General features: G+C 42.9%; 1 protein-coding gene across 5 annotated transcripts; it reads right to left on the minus strand.

The window, feature by feature from the left end:
- Positions 1-856: 856 nt before the first annotated feature.
- Positions 857-18,724, minus strand: LOC118776223 (RNA-binding protein EWS-like). Of its 5 annotated transcripts, none has more exons than XM_036526348.1 (18): positions 18,695-18,724; positions 13,996-14,032; positions 13,746-13,797; positions 12,964-13,093; positions 12,057-12,071; positions 10,947-11,142; positions 10,155-10,313; positions 9,301-9,602; positions 8,302-8,500; positions 6,081-6,118; positions 5,272-5,304; positions 5,054-5,169; positions 4,722-4,851; positions 3,669-3,785; positions 3,040-3,166; positions 2,861-2,958; positions 2,215-2,470; positions 857-1,261 (listed from the first exon to the last, which is right to left on the minus strand). In XM_036526348.1, the coding sequence occupies exons 1-18, from the start codon at positions 18,708-18,710 to the stop codon at positions 1,222-1,224; spliced, it is 2,061 nt and encodes a 686-aa protein (XP_036382241.1). In that variant the 5' UTR covers positions 18,711-18,724; the 3' UTR covers positions 857-1,221. The 5 variants fall into 5 exon arrangements, with proteins under 5 accessions (XP_036382241.1, XP_036382238.1, XP_036382240.1 ...); XM_036526345.1 differs by having other exon boundaries at positions 9,286-9,602; XM_036526347.1 differs by lacking the exon at positions 12,057-12,071 and having other exon boundaries at positions 9,286-9,602.
- Between the last annotated feature and the right edge of the window lie 541 nt (positions 18,725-19,265).

Here is a 19,265-nt window from a genome sequence, read left to right on the forward strand (position 1 = left end):
AACAGGATGCCACCTGATGTTAATCCATCCAAACCGCATAACTTTTTAACATGCACTTTGATGAGCATTTGTGCAGACAGAAAAAATCCTGCATAACCAGTCCAACAAGTGCGTCAAATTAAGAGACCAAAGGAACCAAGCAATTAGTGGAACTTTCTATAAGGTCCTTGAACCTTAAATGTTTTTCAAATCATCCATGCCTCATGTGCAGGTAAAACAACTGCTCCACTATAACTACCACAGTTCTTTGGCAAGCTGCAGTTAGTGTTGATATCCCAAGTTACTGTGACATGCTGCCACCTAGTGGGCATGGGCAGGACACACAGGCTACAGTAGCCCCACAAAAGTATAACACAGCAACTGCAGACAAAGCTTTCAGCATTTTAAAAATCAAGCTATTCAGTCCATTTTTAATCATGAAACGATTTACCTGTATATTTCTACACGCCTCTACATTTAAAATGACCTTCAACATTGTCTCCACATTATTTAGGCCATCTGGTTTTAGTCCACAGCTGGACACACAGTAATTTTTACTGGCCAGAGTCAACAAGTCCAGATTTAACTTTGGAGGCCTGAGTCATTCAGGATTTGGTACTATAACTATTACTGGTACTGAATGATGGAAAATCTGAGATGATTACTTTTTTCCAGAGAGAAAATTACAGCCAGTATTTTTATAGCAATCTTACATCATTCCCACAACAGCAGTCTGTATGATTAGAGACCAGCAGATTTCCTTTGGTAGCAAAGAATTACCATGGCTCTATTAGGGGACACCAGGTGTTTTAGTGAAATCAATGACTTTTGGACAAAAAAAAAAAAAAAATTAAAGACACAGCAAATCCTTCCTTCCTGAAGTTTAGTTTTTATTTTCAACACTGTCCAGGTGAATGGAGTAAAGTATTGGGAAGAGGGAGCAATACAGTTAAAAAACAATATTTAATCATTTGTCACAAGGCTTAACAACACCTTCCACAACCAATCTGTACACCAAAGATCATGCGTGTGCAACATGTTCACTTGGGCTTCACCTGAACCAAAACATCAAATAAAGTACAAAATAAAAAATCCACTGAAAACTACTTCCCTAAACTGAATAATGAAAAGTATGCACCAAATATTCCCATTACCGTTTATAAATATGGAATTGAAATTTTAAAATATTCTTTAAAAAATAAATCCTGTCCTAAATGGGAATTTATGCAAACGTGCTGTACTTTAATAGGGTCTGTCTCGGCGTTCCTGGCGGTGGTCTCCCCTGTGGGTGAAAAGGGAAGAAAAAGAGGAAATGATTATCCTTCTGCCTGGTGCACAGAGCTCTGAAGACCAGTGTCTGTCTCTAAGCTTCTTTGAGCGCTCATACCATTTCGGAAGGATGTTAGGTAAATCAGATTGCTCATATTCTTATCCACAGCAGATCTGGCATCTCTCTACAAATGACTTGCATTAAGTACTGGGCTTCAGCTTTCCCTGCACTACATTGTTTGGACAGCTCACAAACACAGCTCACAACCACCAATAATGAACGGGCCACCAAGAATGAAATGCCAATAAACTTCAATGAGTCACTTCAGTTCAGGGTGTCTGCAGTGTTTTAGAGACTGCATGCACGGCAATGTGGGGTGGTAATAAAGCGTCTCACCTGCAAGTTAGCCAGTTTGGTTTAGATCTATATATACTTTTGGGGCTGAGAAACCAATCCTAAAAAATCCAGGGCAAGTAGGGCTGGCAGTATTCCATTGAAATGTTTTCTTAAATTTCTATGCTTTACATTGTTTTCCAGCTCTCGTATTGCAACATTCATCGTCATTTACACAATGGCACAGTCAGGTCCCTTTGATTGATGGTAGGGAAAAAAGACCCAAGCTCTGTTCACCAAAATGGTTGAATTGTCTCAAATGAATACTTAAAGGATCTGGATTTTTGGGGTGAGATGAGGGAAACTAAAAACCTGAAAATTCTAAAACAATGTTAACTTTCTTGTTGCCATTGGTGTTCTCTGCACATGTGAAGCTAAGCTACTAAATGTTCAGATACCAGGGGTTTTGTACAGGGCATCAGAACCAGCTAGAGTTCATTCTAAATTTACAAGTTTATTGATGATCTTTTTTTCCTTTGGGTGTCTGGAGTTTTGTGACATTGACTTTTTAAATTCAATGTTTACCAACATATCAAGTGCTGCCAAGGCTAAGCACGACGAACAAGACTCACTTCATCTCCATCATCTTGCCAGGGGGCCCCATGCCTCTCCTGGCTCCTCTGCCACCCATCTGGTCCATAGGAGGGCCTCCCCGGCTTCCTCCTCTGAATCCCCCTCTGTCCATCCCGCGGCCCCCTCGGAATCCGCCGCCGCGGTCACCTCCCCGCCCGCCGCGGAAGGCGCCTGGCCCCCCTGGGCCGCCGAGACCGCCGCGGTCCATCCCTCTGCCCCCACGCATGCCCGGGCCTCCCCTGCCACGGTCACCACCTGCAAGCACAGGCCTGTCAGAACAGGAAGCCCCCAGGCAGGTACACCTACTGGCTCACACAGCATAGGAATGCAAGGCATCTGCAGTTGGCACTTCTGTATTCAGGTAAACACCACCACCTTCAAACCCAGAATCAGGTGCTCTTTTAATTGCATCTTTTCATTGCACAACACGAATACATTCATATATAGTGGAACTGAATCTTATGCAACAAAAAGAGGTTTTCAAAAGGAGCCCTGCTCTGACCTTTCTAGAAAGGCCACACCCTGTTTACATTTAGTTTAGGGAGGTGACACACAGCCAGATTGAAATAAGCCTTCTCATATCCTAAAGATCCGTTCCACTCCGCTGAGAAAAAGGAATGCTGCAGTGATCTCTGAGGCAGTCACCTGATGGAGAGAACGGCGGGGGCCCAAATCCCTCCGGCTTGGGCGCTTTGCACTGGTTACACTCCATCCTCCAGGCGAAGTTCTGGTTACCGCAGCTCCTGTGGAACCAAATCAGTCCCCATCAGCACCAGTGTAGAGCCTAGCGTGGGGTGTGAGGGATGGTGGGGACAGACACTCACGGGTTGGGGCACTGCCAGTCTCCCGCCCTCTGCTGCATGTTGCCCCCTGAAGGCCCCCCTCTGCCGATTCCACGAGGGCCCCCCCTGGGGATGAAGCCTCCTCGCTCTCCTCCACGGCCCATCATACCTGTTAACGTGCGACAGTGGCGGCCATTTCAGAGACCAGGGCTGCATTTTAACCCAGTCAACATGTTCAATCCCCACCCCCTAACACCTGCTACCTCTAGATTTCTTGTGTAGTATTGTGATGCATTTTGATTCTGTGTTTTAGGGACTGTTGCACTGTAGTAAACTTGTGCAATCTGACAGAAGCCAAGTAAACTTGTGGTAGACCTCAAAGTCGCTCTGGATAAGAGCATCTGCTAAAAGCAAGTAATGTAATGTAACGTAACATGGCACGACAAGGGGAACATTAAGGTTTTGGCTCCCAATGAGTTAGGAGCAGACCAAACTACATGCTGAGTATACCTGCCAAACCTTGTATACATGCTCCTGTCAAACACATGATGGGTAACTCAAGCAAGTCCCTTTCACTGCTCCTCAATACCACTCCAAAGATGCTTATTTTGATGGGTACATGAATGGCAGGCAGTCCTCTCGAGCTGGTGTGAATGTGAGGAGATGCATACCCCCACGAGCCATCATGCCCCTGCCGTCCCGCATGGGCATGCCCCCGCGCATCATGCCCATCATGGGCTTACGGCGAGCCATGGACACCTTCAGCTTCTTCCCCTGGAAGTCCTTACCTGGGGAGGGAGGCCACATTATTTTTTATCTCAAATCTTAATGATACAAAGACAAACATCTAGGTGTTCAAAAAAGTCAACAAATGACAATTGGTTTTGACTGCCTATTTGCCGTTTCAATTTGTAGCATTTGTGCACCACCAGTCAAACTGGTGGCCAATGGCTAAACATTATGACTAATGTTCACTGGTAAGAGGGTTGCTCTCATTTCATGTTCTCATTGTTTTCGCTTTTCTTGTTCAGACATTGACATGGTTGTGAGGACAAAGTGCAAACCACAAATGAAACATTTTAATCAAAATGTAACTAACAATCAGAACTTCCCTGCTCACACTACAAACTGCCATATATAAAATTAGTTTGTTGCAGAATTCAAACAAAACAATTTTCAATCTCATTATGAAAACCACTGAAAACTGAGATTAAGAGATTAGTCTGACCAAAACACCAAGAGAACTAAGGTTGCTAGTAATTCATCTGTTCTTATAACCATGTGTATGGTTACTTTATACCTAAGATCACTGTGTCTCTTCAAAGTACACATGCCTTTATCAATACCCCTACCTCTCAGAAAAACAAGAGATGACACAAACAAAGAGAATATGCGGTTACCAAGTGGTTGCCACAAAAAAGGACAACCTTCTCACATCCTCATTTAACCACTGTGTCTCACCATTCACCACTCGGATGGTTCTGTATTCCTTAATTACCAACCAGTGCCCGGCACAGAGGCTCTGTTCTGGGGATACACTAGCTCAGACGCAAATCACTCAACATGTTAAACCAATCCGCTATTAATCCTCTCCAATCTCCTTCTGACTACCACATAAATACCAGCACGTGCTGGGTTCCAAAAGGAAAGAAAGCCAGTCAGTGTTTACAGATTTAACTGTCGAACAAATGAAACACAAACGTATCAGAGAGGGCAAGGCGTACCATCAAACCACTCGACTGCGGCTTTGGCACAGGGGGGCTCTTCATAGGACAGAGTGGCATCACCCTTGGGTTTCCCCGTCTCCTTGTCTGTGTAGATGTTGATGGCGGGCTGGCCTAGCCTTTTGTTCATCTGGGAAGCAAACGCAATTCTTTTACTCATCTGTTCATTTATTCCTTCACCTCACAGAACACAAGCCTAACGCTCTATCCCAGCTCTGACAGACGATGGCAATCGCCCGAGTGCCTTTCACAATGAAAACAACTGCAAGCTTATGCACAGTGTCTACCCATCAGGAGACACATGCGCATTTTAAATGCAAAGGTGTACCCACTCGAATTGTTCCGCAATGCTTGAAAAAGTCTGCAAGATCCTCTAGTGTCGCATTCTCAGTCAGGCCAGTGATGTAAATGGTGCTGTTTTCAGAGTCGTCCTGTTCTTCAGGGTGCACTGCGGACAGAAAGGCTGCATTACTATACAGGCAGGCGATGCGAGATGCAGTGTAAAGTGAACGCTGAACCCGCCACGCAGGTCGAAGTCTGTGCTGCTTACCCATTTCACGCTCCGGTCCGTCATTCATGGGTCCTGTTGTTCATCAAACGGGAGGGAGGGAAGAGCAGAGTCAGTGCTTTCTGCGTCAGCCTGATACCTCACTAATCTTAATGCTACAGAATATGTATGTTCACCCAGGCACACTTTGAAGACATTTCGAAAATAGAACCATTTGAAGCTGACATACTCCAGGGAATTTAAGTAGATGGTAAATGACTCAGTATAAAAGACCCAATTGAGTGTGCCATCAGAAAAAGTGGCGCCAAAACCACTGAAAACCCTAAAGGCTAGGGGTAGATGGTCAATGAGTTCTTAAAGAGACCCCATTACATAAGTGTCATTAGGAAAAAAGACCGCAACACCAGAGAAAACCCAGAGTACTAGGGGTAGATGGTAAATTATTTGTTTTAAAAAGGACCCCATTGAATGATTTGTGTCATAACCTCAGAAACTCAGAATACCAGAGTTTTAACTTTAAAACCATTCTTCAAAAGCCTGTACACATGAGACACTAAGTGATTTTGGGGGGGTCAAGCCAACTTTCCACTTTGAAATAGTGTACACTGCATTTTATTTTTTTACCTTGGTTGTGACTGATTTACTCAAGAATAAATACCCAGAGTGACTGTATGTTTTTACCATTCTCTTTGAAGTTTAACTGGAACCCCTTATTAGTACCCAACTTAATAGCCGGCAGTACACTTAAGACTATGAAATACTGTACACCAATGCAAGTGCATGAATACTCATAGAGGTTAATCTAGTGTATGGTCTTATTTTACTAGCCAGTGTAATACTCATTAACTTACCACCAGGCTTAATGAAGCCACCTCTGTCTCCAGCGATGCTGGGGAAATAAACGGAGATATGAAGGCGATTTCCCTTTAAAGAGCCACTTCCGTATCTCGAGCCCAGCCAGCTCGCTTGTTGGGGGGATGGGGGGGTGGACACAGTTCTGGCTACCTCTCTCAACAACCCCAAATGACAGTTCTTATACAGGGGATTGGGATCTTACACATGGAGGTGGTGACAGTATTATGACTTGGCCGTGGCTTTTTCCCTTTTCCTCATACAAGTCATTCTTCAAAACTGGGTGGTGGCTGGGCATTGTAGGATTTAAGTAAGGGGAGGGGTTTCAATCTTTATTACCTATAGGGGAAAAATCCCCAGCATTTCATACAACAGAAAAGGCAGGATTATTCCAGATGCATTTCTCCCACGACCTGCTGCTGACAGTGACACACTGTCCAATTTGTTTCATGCACATACAATGAAATGGTGATACTAACCAACCCAGCCCCCTTTACTGCTTTTAACAGAAGCAAGATGAAAGAGACAGTGTTCACTTAAAGAAATGCATCAGGTATAATCAATTACAAAGAAAGCTGAAACATTTCAGCTTTAAAAAATGAATACACACCAAGTACACGATTTTACAAAAAGATTTTTTGCTGAAGTTACACAATTCTAATACAAAAATACTATGTACCACATTACAATTTCCAAGAAGGTACAAAAGTTACATTGTTGTTCAAAAGAGATAGTTTTCACATTTCACACGACTTCTTTCCGTTTATATGTAGACATGATTCTCTGTTTAAGTCCCCACTGTTCATTATGCTGCCGGCTCAGTACTGAGTACAGGTACTTTTAAAGTATTGATGTGTTTACATGGCTCTCACTTTGTAACCTGTAGCATATAAATGCGACAAAGCATGTTAAAAAAGGTGTTCAGAAATAACGTCACAAAACATATGCAATCATTTCAAAACCACATTTGAATGTCCTTACCTGTGCAGAAATAAAGGTGAAAGCATAGCACTGATTTTTTTTTTTTTTTTTGCCCCGTGAAAGACCGTTTCTTAAAGTACATGAACCCCTTTTGCTAAAACCACCACCACTGGGAAGAAACTATTTCTACACTGTTGCAAATGACTCTCTTTCAGCAAGCCCAAATGCGGTCTGTTTTGGAGATGGTGAATGGTTGGCTGAACAACATGCTCGGGAGAGAAATTCAGTGCTGCATTTAGCTCAAATACAATGGTGTTTTAAGTGTGAAGTGACTATGCTTCCACCTTTTCAACAATGTATTCAACAACATTTCCCAAACTCGGGACAAAGGTGAACCCCTTGAGAAGGACCGTACAGACCTCACAATGCATCCTTTAAAAGTATTTTGTATTACTCATATCCCTACCTATTAAAATATGAAAGACACACTCATAAATATACCAACAATATGTGAAGGGTAAAACAGAATCTACCTTAGACCTTCAGGGGTTCCACCTGGTTTATTTTCCATTTCGCGAGGTATACAGAAATTCCTTCAACACATGCAGGATGCTACAGCAATTCTTGATAAAATTCCCCTGACCACAGAGCTGAGAGCATTCAGGATTCAGCTGACTTACCGTTCGCATGTTACCGTTACCATAGCTACAGAACTAAACCAGGTCTAAAAAGCTTTGTGCATGACACCAGCATGTTTAAGGGTGACAACAACGCTGATACATTTAAGATTTTTTTTTTTCCCCACCCCTGGAATAGGTATTCAGTCCTGACTGTATTGCCGATAGCATCCTACACACCGGGCTGGCAAAGACCTGGGGCAAACAAACACCACGTGGTACGGTGACTTGTGGAGTTTGCTCCTCATTCATCCGAACAGTCCTGAATTTAAAGCATGAATGAACACACCCACTATAGAATCAAGCGATCAAGTGCTGCTCAAATTGAAGGAATTCTCTCAGAAGATGCTTGCTCCAGCTCTTTGGCCAATTAAAACCCTTATTACCATCTTACCTTTGGCCATACTGCAGCAGGGCTGAAAGCACCACATTTTTATTAGGGAAGGCACTGGGCACTGACAATGGGAAAACGGGAGGGTATAATAAAAGGCACATTTCTGATTTTAGCTCAGAGAGCAGCCTTAAGGTTGGGGTCGCTTTCAGCCCTGTGCGACTTGGCCGCTGCACCTGTATGTGAGGGGAGAGAGGCAGGGTGAGCAGTGAGGAGAGGAGGAGCACTTACCCCATGCCTCCGCGACTCATGCCCCCGCGCACCATTCCTCCTCCGCGCATCATCCCGCCCCTGTCAAAGCCGCCCCTGCCTCGGCCCCGGCTGTCCAGCCCGCCCATGCCGCGGCTCTCCCCCGGGCCAGAGTAGCCGCCCGGCTCCGGGCCGGAGTAGCCGGCGCTCATGCTGCTGGGGCGTTCCTGCCTATAACCACCTGCAGGAGAGGAAGCGGCATGAGCAAAAGACAAGGCGGGGCCCTTTCCCATTACAGATGGACTCCGGTAAAACCTATACATCTCAATATTTAATAAAGGATAAAGCATCTAGTATACATGATCGGGAAACTTGTAAACAATTATAAATTCATTCATCTTTGCTGAAGAAAAGGAGAACTGTACGTCAGAGAAGAAATGGGGGTGGGGTATCAGAAGTGAGTGTGTGGAGATGGAGGGGAAAAAAATGCTCTCTTCTGTAATGGGTGTGACAGGGGAGAAAAAAAAAAAAAAAAAAAAAATCACCTATTGGACCTGTTCTAGCAAAAACAGATTGAAGCAATTATCAGCTAGTGGTTAGTCTTAAAATCTTCTGTTTTAACACACTGCTGCTTTGTTAGGTGTTTAAAAGACCATATCTGATATCTTTTTATTCAAAATACTATAATGACCAGCAATGTTTACCCTTGTCAGCAACCTTTGCATTTCAAGTTTTTTTTTTTTTTTTGAATGCAGTCAGTCCTGGCTGACATGACTTCCTTGGTCTACTTTGACTAAGAACCTGCACATTATTTCCAAACCAGCTAAGTTCTAATATTTTCACCAGAAAAATTAAATATCAAGAGTCTCTTGAAACCACTAGTCATCACCTATCACCAACAAAAGCCATTCATCTCTCTCATGGCACATAAAGGAGTACATATATCAAAAACAAGCATAAACTGGCAGATTGTGGTTGACATGCTATACAAGTAAGAGAAAGAAATATAAGAAGAATGAGATCTACCCTGATTGTACTGACTGGGCGGGTTGTAACTGCTCTGCTGGCCGTAGCTGCTGCCACCGCCGCCCTGCTGGCCGTACTGACTGGGAGGGGGCTGGCCGTAGGAGCTGGAGGGGGGAGGGTAGCTGGAGGGTGGGGGCTGCTGCTGCTGCTGCGGTGGCTGCTGCTGCTGCTGCTGGTAGCTCCCCTGCTGGCTGTAGGAGCTCTGCTGACTGTAACCGCCCTGCTGTCCCTGGTAGCCGCTCTGCTGCTGGGAGTAGCCTCCCGGCTGGGAGTAGCTGTTCTGGTCGTAGTTGGAGGGCTGGCTGCTGGTGCTGTAGCTGCAGCAATAAGACCAAATGAAGAAGGTTCAGAGGAGCCCGATACAGGGAACTAGCAGTCGAGGAGAGGGGAGGAAAAAAGGAAAATGTTAAGATGGAGGTTGTGGTTTCTTGAGATGTGCTTGAACCTGTTAGAGAGAATGCCTTAAGATCTCCTGTTGAAGACTTGGAAATGAGGGTTTCCACTTATTCAATTCAAATCGTACAGGAAAAACCAATCATGCACAAGGGACGGGTTAAGCTTTTTAAGCGAAGGGCCCTTCTGCTGTGAATGGATTACTTTGTTCTGTGAAGATCAGGGTTCATAGGAAACATGTGCTTTAACTGCAATCCCTCCTTCAGGCAAGTGCAGTGAACAGACACCAAGAAAAGGTCAAGCAGAACTGATTTCACAGACAAGGAGGGGAGGGGAAAAAAAGAAATGAAAATACGGAGCATTTGTCGTGTCTGGCCGGCCGTGAAGTTGTGAGTAGACCCTGATGTGAATGGCAGGCTGCTGTGGGTCTACCTTACCTGGAATACCAGGGGCTAAGCTTGCATGGCAATATTTACCTGGAAGTGGGGTAGGAAGCCTGGGCATTGCCTGACTGCAGTGGGTATGAGCCAGGCACCTGGGAGTACCCGTAATTATTCTGGCTGTAGCCCTGGCTATAGGCGGCTGGGTTACCCTGGGCAGGGGGGGTGTCCGGGGGCTTGGTCAGTTCCTGTGCTCTAAAAGTTAAATCGGCAGTCAGGTTACAGGCTCCTTCCACCAAGTAATAAATGAAATCAAGAGAAACGAAAGGATGTAAAGTCACTGATTAGAGAGACGCTGCATTACAGTTTACACAGGTGCCTTTCTGTGGCATCCCCCCCCCAAATTAACACTAAACGCAAAACACAGCTGCAAGTCAGGGAGATGTGCCTCTGGCCCAGAGCAGAGGGAAGCACTGCTGTTAGTGACAGCTACTCAGGTAGACATCAATCAACGCTTTCATTTCACAAAGGAGACACAGCGGTACGAGAGATGGTCTCCAAGGCTGGTGACAACCTGCCTAGACTTGTTGGGTAGGGTTTGGAGGAAGTATCATAAGGAGAAATCAGTCTCTAGCACAAAGCTACAAAAAAAGTGAGGATTCATGGTGGCACTGCCAAAAAAAATGCTCTTCAAACTCATGCCCACTTATGATGCAAGTTGAGACTAAAACCAATAAAAAAAGAAATGGATACATCCAATGAATTGAAACATTGGATTGTCTGAGGAACATGAAACCAAGCCTGGCATCCCTGGCTATGCCTCATGCAAGAGAAATGGTGAAACTTAGGGAGTAGATGGGCAGGTAAAGTGAGAGTATTGGAGCTTACCTGGGGGGTGCGGCCGAGGCAGGCTGCTGTCCATAGCCAGAGTAGGCTGGCTGGGCTCCATATCCAGGCTGAGCACCATAGGAGGCCTGGCTGGTGCTGGTGGCTGAAGCCGAAGCGTTGTCGTAGCTGCTGGCTCCGTAGCCCTGGGCAGGCTGGCTGTAACCCTGGGGGGCCGCAGGGGCAGCACTGTACCCCGCTGGTTAGACAGGAACCATGGGATCGAATATCAGAGTGGGGCCAAAAACCTCACAGGGTGCCAGTCAACCAGCACATGCCAATGCTTAAAAGTGGAGATGGTGGAAAGCATGGAGTGGACGTCTTTTCCCCTTTACAGTCCAAAAAGACATCTAACAAACTTAAGATAAATATTGCAGTTAAACTGCAAAGTACTGATCAAGTGAATCCATTACATCATTCTTCATCACTGCAAATCTAGTACTTGTGCGGTCACACAAGCTGACTCATTCCATCATGGTCTTTACCATGCAACAAAATACAAATTCTGTTACCTGCTTCAAGGCTGTGTTTTTAGGGAATGACAAAGACTGTGGTCAATACTATTAAACAGGAAGTCATATAAAGTGACCACAATACCACAAGGAAACTGGATGCATAAACAATTACATCATATTAATGTGGGCTTTGAAAAGGTAAAAAAGAGTTCTATATATGTACAACCAAACTCAACATCATTTATATAAATCAGTCACACTGGAAGAGTAGTTCAAGTCACTGTGTCACATGTCACATTGCAGTTGAGGCCTCTCTTCAAACTTTTGTACATTTTCTACCAAGCAGTCACATGACCCAATGACCCGCAGCTGCAATGACCGGACAGCCACTGCTGAAACATGGACTTGATTGCCAACCTCATATGTGGTATTGTTTCAAAGCGTAATAGCACAGAAAAGGCAAAAATGCACTTCCTAGTTAACTCAGGAAGACTGCTTTTTTTTTGGCCAGACCACAAAAAACACAGCCACAGGCAACTGGCCATTTTACCACTGAGGTCATCACAATGTAGTAGTTTGTTGGGTAAAATGTCAGGCACAAGTTTAAGATGCTGTGAAATGGAAAGAGGGGCATGCAGAAACACAATGTTGCCCAAACCTGTAGTGGTCCCTTCTGTATAGGGATGGCGGTAACAGAAGAGCAAGAGGGCAAATTAAAGTTCGACGTTCAAAAAACAAACTGCAACGGAAGTGTGTGATACAATTCTTTGGGGCAATAAGTCAGCATGTCACCTATTTGGCACAATTTTATACAGCAACTACACAGTCATTACAGGTATTGAGGTGGCAGTGGAAGCGCTGGGCTGACCACGAAAGGTATCGCTTAGCACGGCCTTCGAGATATTTGCAGCAAGCAAAGACTGATCACATTTATATGCCAGCCATAATTAAATTTTAGAATTCTGAAACTGAATATTTGAAATTAGGCATTTATATCCAAAAAACTTTCACTCAATTGTAGTTAGCAAGCAGATGGGTGTTTGGAATAAAATGAGTCAGCAGACATTGCAATGAAAACACTGGGACAGAAGTGCATTAAATTCCTATTCAAATTTCAAACAAGAGCAAAATGTTGATCTACCCCTATACTTGGAACAAAAGAATCACTAGCATCACTAGACAATAAATCCAAGATGGTCATCTCTATACAACAATATTTGCTGACATCAGCAATTCATCTTGGCTTGCTAGTCACATGCACCGTGAATATGCAATTCCATAGTTAATGTACACGTCAGTATGCATTGCAAATAAGTTAATAGGCATAGATTGAGAATAATGTATACATGGCTGATTCTCAAGTATTACAAGGAAAAATAATCCAACTTGTTTTCAGAATCAATGCACTCAAATATTGTTCTATTCTAGGGTTTCTTCAAAATAAGCCATTTAAATGTGAATGGTTAGAACATACATAATTCTTCAATATTCTGAATAACAGAACACACGTGTAAAGGTAAACATGGCCATTGCCTTGTCTTGAACCCACTGTTTGCGAGACTCACCGGCTGGTGGCTGTCCATAAGAGGACCCATACGCTGGCTGTGCATACCCGCCTGCAGACGACCCTGTCTGTGAGTAAGAGGAGTCAGCAGGCTGCCCATATGAGCCATAACCTTGCTGACCATATGGTTGCTGCAACAGAGTGAACACACTAAGATGTAAATCAAAATCAGAGCATATATATCCAATATCAAAAATGTAACCTCACAGCCACCATTCCTTCTCCCTTTGCACTTTAGTGATTCTGTCAGCATCACTGCACTCTTCACAGTGAATGAAACTGTTTGCAGTGAAATACAACAAATCCAGACACTAGAAAAAGGGGTGCAAGCTTTCAGAACAACTTGGCCCGGGTAAAGGCTAGCTGTGTCGTTAATCCAGTGGGTGATGTGCTTGCATGACACACAAACCCAGTCTGAAGTAACCCTGACCAAGATTAACAGAAATCTTTAACCATAATTGTCAACTGCATGGTAGTTAATGAAGGGGCTGCTCATTTTCATGAAAGGCTACAAAGAACTCCAGATGACTGCCTAAAACACCCCACCAGAATTTATCTGGATATGAAACACATGGTTTTCTGTCACTCTCATCTGTGTAAGGAAATAAAGCATCAACCCAGAGGGAGAGGCAGCATTCTGTCTGAATTCACTTCAGACATTAGGTCAATCTGAATTGCTAGTTCACACCGAAGCCACAATTTAAGGATTTAACAAATCAAAGTGTGATCAGCTTTAGTCACAGAGGTACGTCTTGGGCTAGGATGCTGCGTGGGACAACTCACCTGCGTAGTCTGTCCATAGGCTTGGGAAGGCTGGGCTGAATAGGAGCCATACCTATGGAGAAAAGGGCCACCTATTCACTGACGATCATCTCTAATCACTGTTTTAATTGCTACTGTAGTGGGATGCACATGTGACCTGATATATTTTAGCATTTAAATACAGCAAAACCCTCTTCTAGAAAATAATGTACAGAGATTATATTAGCTTTTACATGAACTCTAGAGAGTTGATGATGACTCCGTAACTTACCCTTGCTGGGCCCCAGCCTGGTTGTAGGAGCTATAATCTAAAAGAAAAGAAAAAAACAAATACTGCCACTTACTTATGAAGTAAGGATCTTAATGATTAGAGTTATGGTAGTATTCATGAAATTTTTAATTGTAATAAGGACATTAAGGTAATTGTTTTGAATTCAAGGCTGAGATGTATGTGTGTATGTGTGCATGTGTGTATGTAGATGGTGTGTCTCTCTATACATTCATATGTATGTGTGTATACTTTTTTTTTGGGGACTGATTTGTAGATAAGTAAATGGGCATGAGCATAGGGGTGAAAGTATGGAATTCTGTATTGAATTATATGTGTTAATGTATATATGTATCTGTATGTGTATAAATGTGTGTATGTATATGTATGTATATATGTGTACATACATATAAATAAATATGTATATTACTTAGGCATTTAAGTATATGATGCATACGTGTATGGTTATCCTTCGCTACGCCCTTTAAAGTATCAAGTATCAGTCAATCTTTTTGGATCCTTTTTTTTTTAATTTTCGTTTTCCGTTCTGTGCTCTTTTCTGTTTTGTATTACTGGTACTCTCTTATGATTTGATTATGACAAACATTATATAAAAAAGCAACATAACTGTTTGCGTGTGTGCTGAGACACTAGCTGATTTAGTCTCCATTAACTTAAATTTTCCTACAACAAACTGTTTCGCAACTGCAAAGAAGAGATAATTCATGTGGAACTTGATACTTAAGGTGGAGCCAAAGACTACACATTTTTATCTGACACACTGGTTCAAACAGTAGGGATTTAGTAGGGATTAATTTTCACTCTGCCAATTATCCAAATTCACAGGGGCATCATATGATTAAGGAGGAAAATTTTTTTGGAATAAGCACTGACTGCGTAATAGCATAATTCTACATGTAGGCAACTGAGCATTCCACCTTAATTATCCCCTCAGCATATGGCCAGAACTAAGCAGGAGATTATAAGATATCTCTGCTCAAGGGCAAAACTGGTAAATCTGAGAAGGGAACCACATGGAGTGAAAGTAATTAAATGAGCGTCAGCTCTCTAGGGTGATTAAACACATATATAATGGGTGTTTCAAATGGACCAACAACCAACCAATGTACAAGATAATGGATTCATATGAGATTTTGAACAAATGTATCTAAAAGTATATGACTCAGAACACAAATGTTACGGATGCCCTTCAAAATCTGGTTTTGTGAAAAGGAATTTGCATCACATCAACTGTACCCAAACTTCTGCAAGGTTGTAGTTTCCACTGCAACAAATTACCATTCTGTCATCTCTGGAATTGATCTAGATCATACCACAAAACACTGAATTTGGAGTGCTGTCTGGTGACATTCTTAAAAAAAAAAAATCTAGATTTAGCACTCATATGCATGTGTGAAATTCATAAGAGCAACTCTTAATGTCATTTGCAAACCACACCCAATGTACACTAGAACAAATACCGATGTCAGGTTTCTGCCTTCCTTGTCAACGTTTGTTGGCTGCCATCTGGACTCTTTCAACATGTTCAATTAGAATAATTATGAATAAAAAAAATATGCATATCACAAAGCAATAGAGCAGGGGTGGCCAACCCTCTCCTGGAGAGCCACATGTCCTGCATGTTTTAGATCTCTCCCTGCTCCAACACAGCTGATTCAAATGATCAACTCATTATGAACTCCTGAAGCTGCTGAATAACAAACTAAGGACATGTGGCTCTCCAGGAGAGGGTTGGCCACCCCTGCAATAGAGCTCACTAGTACAAGCAGACGAGAAATTTCTCTGCATACAGCAATACATACAACTGGCTACCAACATAGGCAGAAAAGAAGAAATCACTAGTTCTACCTAGCTAGCAAGCTGGCTATGAGGGGGAAAAACTACATAGCTAGCAATGCCATCTTACTATGTCCAGCCAGTGGCTGACAACAAGGGTGGCTCATGACCAGTGGAAAGCTTTACAAGGCTAGCAAAACTGCAGCACATGTTGTGTGCGTCTCACCAATTCCTGTAAAAACAATGTGTTCCATGTGTGCTAAGATATATGCATATCAATCAGATATCAAGGTTTATGACAAGTTAACTGGTGGCAGACTGCCTTCCAACCTGTTGAATGGCTATTGCATTTGTGATAGCAACTTGCTACTTAGCTCACAGAGCATCAGTTTTTCATCAGTCTACCATCCACCTGCATGGCTGTCTAACTGGTGTACACAATCCTGTCATCACTTCCTGTTGAAAAGTACTATCAGTCTAATTGGGCTGGCTATGAAAGCACTGCCCTAGCTTCTGTTGCCAAATAGGGTCACTGACTTAGCAGCAAACTGTTTAACGTGCAAATGCAATCCCGACCAGTGCTGAGCATCAAAAAGGGGGGCGAACATCCACTGCATGGGGGAGAAGCTATAGTTTCAATTAACAACTAAACACTCCTCAATTAAATCCGTAGAGCTATTCACCAAAGTGTGGCACTAGACAAAACTGATGGGAGACTGTTTCCAATGTTGCTGTCTGATCAACAGAAAACTAGCTCGCTTATGGTCTTCTAAATTTATCCTTCTGTGGAATCATGCATGACCTGGTAGTCAATTAACACCACCCTCCAATGAGAGACTAATGCCTGCATTAAGTACTTGCACTGAATTATTTACCTCTTCTGACTTGATGATTATTCCCACCCACACCTTATTTTTGGGGGCATAATTTGCTATATTTCTATTATGCTAACTGCACAAACATGCATGCTGTGCATGAAACCCTGAGGTTGAACTGAATTAAATGCAACAACTATATACATTAAACTTCTCCATTTCGCAGACTGACTCTCAAACATTTTTTTGGAGACAGAACAATTATTCAGGCCAATATCCATAGAACTCTGTGCACTTATGTGCTACTTTCAAAGGTAAGAACATTCACCAGACCAAGCCCTGGATTCTTGGAGCATTGGGCTCCACTTGGAAGCCATTAGCAGTACTCCACACACACTTAAGAGGCAAGTGCCATAATACCACAGAACCTACAGTATAGCAACAAAGTGCAGTCAGGGTTCTACAGCACTACAATACAGGAAAAACAAAGCAATCGCGTTACTTAGCAACAGATATTAGCTGTACTGGTGGTAGTGCCTACACAGGGCACAAGCCTATGTTCTCTGTATGTAACTATGCTACACAATACAGTTTTAAATCCAAGTAATCCTTGTAGAAACTGCTGCATTCCAACCACTGGCAGCTTTCAAAAGAAACAAAAGCACCATCCAGGGCCATTTCTAAAAAGGACATTTGGAATGCCACGTCTAGACGCAGGAAGCAACTGCATAAGAGAGAACAACGCGTTGCACATCCAGCGTATTGACCTCACCTGACAACCATCAATGACAATGCCAAGTCAAGGTCTGTGCAAATACGGACAAGCAACTGTTGGGTGCTGATGTCGAAAACACTTCGGTCCATCCATGTCATGTAGTTAGCAATGAACCACATACCTGATGCTTCAGTATTTTAATAAACGATAGTTAACAGTTTGACTGGCGTTAAATATATCTCCAGTAAAGCAACGTGTTGCAAATTGTTACGGCATTTATAAATCTTACTACGCAGGCTAACAACCAAACATTGCGCGCACATTCATACCTACGTATTTCCAAAACGACGAGCTGCCCAGTACGTGGAACAAAATAAAAAAAATCAGGAAAATGGATGGCAGCCCTCAAATGTTCACCTACCTAGCAAGCTGGTTGGTTCTAATCCTGGAGTTAACGGTATAACATACATGTAGTGAAACGCAACACGAATTCCACGCACATTCCCTAACGTTATTCTGCGTGGCAAGAGTTAACTTGGTGAGATAGCAATTCAATTCAGCTGCTGTAGTGCAAGTTTGGCTAGCTCGCTGATATTGGCCTTCTGCTCTGAATATACCGCTTACACCTTAACGTTTCACTTTACGATGCAAGCTATCCAGATGCTGTTGCTTAACAGTTAGCCATCTTACATTGCTACTCTGCTAGCAAGCCATCTGGCTAGCTGTTGTGTGGCTGGCTAATTATCTGGGTAGGCGCACAACCGCTATGGAGTTAACATGGTCAGCCAGTAAGCCTCGCTAATGGCTGGACGACTACTGCAACGTAACTCGGCCAGTGATTTTAGAAAGCCAACGTTATCGTACAACCAGTCACATATCAATTATGACAAGATTACTAGGAAGCTAGTCGACTATCCTAAATCTCATCCATACCGATTTATTGGTTGGAACACGTTGGTAGCTCACACGAAAGCGAGCGCATTAGCTAAGGTTAACAACGAAAAACACAAGAACGGAACGAACTAGCATGCTAGCTACATCCTTCCTGATAGCTAACCGTTATGTATTTAATCCTCATCTAACAGGGACAGTACTAGCTAACTGTGTGCAGCCACCATGAAATTATCATCGTAAAACAAACAAATTCATATAAAAACGGGAAAACGGTAAGTTAGCTAGCCACTTGCCCCCTCCCCCAATTCAAACACATTTTTGTGTTAAATCACACTAAACGGTAACATATCCAGAAGATGGAAGAACAGCACAAAGTGAAATACACTACGCACAAAATCAGGAAACCCTTTCTTTCGCATATGCGTATAACTGTGGGGAATTATGGCGAATTAAATAAAAGCGGCTGTCCGGCCGTCCTCACCAGCTGCTGACGCCATTTCGCGAGTCCTCAGTCTGCGACCTCAAAGAGCGCACGCGCAGACTTTGGAGTCGGGAACCTACCAACTGTTTCTATGTGAAAAAGATAGATATACCGATTACAGTATTTTGTTTCCTCAATTAAAAAAGTATTTTGCCTAAAATATCATTTGATTTTTTACAAATGTATCCGTACGATGAATTTATAGTGGTAAAAAAGTTTTATTTTCTCACGAATGTAGAATGAACTCTCCTTCGATGACGTAATCAAAAAACAGGAAGCGTCTAGAAGTGGTAACTATTGGGAAAAAGACGTTAAGATGATATTGACGGGCTGTAACAAATAGCTATCTGGTCCATAGAAAATAAATATTTACTAATTCGGATCTGCATTTCAAAGAAGTCAACCCGTAAAAAGGGAGTACATTTATTCATGATTGTATGCACATTTTGACTTCTGAATATATTCTAACCAGCTGGACATTTTTTTTGCTACAACGGAATGACGCTTGCTATCAAAGTTTGAAAGAATTTTGTATCGATCCCTTAAAGCGTTGGTTCCACTTTTGTTCACC

This window comes from Megalops cyprinoides, chromosome 4 (genome assembly GCF_013368585.1).
Source record: "Megalops cyprinoides isolate fMegCyp1 chromosome 4, fMegCyp1.pri, whole genome shotgun sequence".
In the NCBI taxonomy this organism is placed as follows: Eukaryota; Metazoa; Chordata; class Actinopteri; order Elopiformes; family Megalopidae; genus Megalops; species Megalops cyprinoides.

Excerpts from the sequence above, each read along its gene's own strand:
- LOC118776223 (XM_036526345.1), bottom strand. Across the intron at positions 8,501-9,285 it reads GCCCAGTCAGTACAATCAGG|GTGGTTATAGGCAGGAACGC; the intron begins GTAGATCTCATT and ends CCTCTCCTGCAG. Across the intron at positions 3,167-3,668 it reads GGGCATGATGGCTCGTGGGG|GTATGATGGGCCGTGGAGGA; the intron begins GTATGCATCTCC and ends GCACGTTAACAG.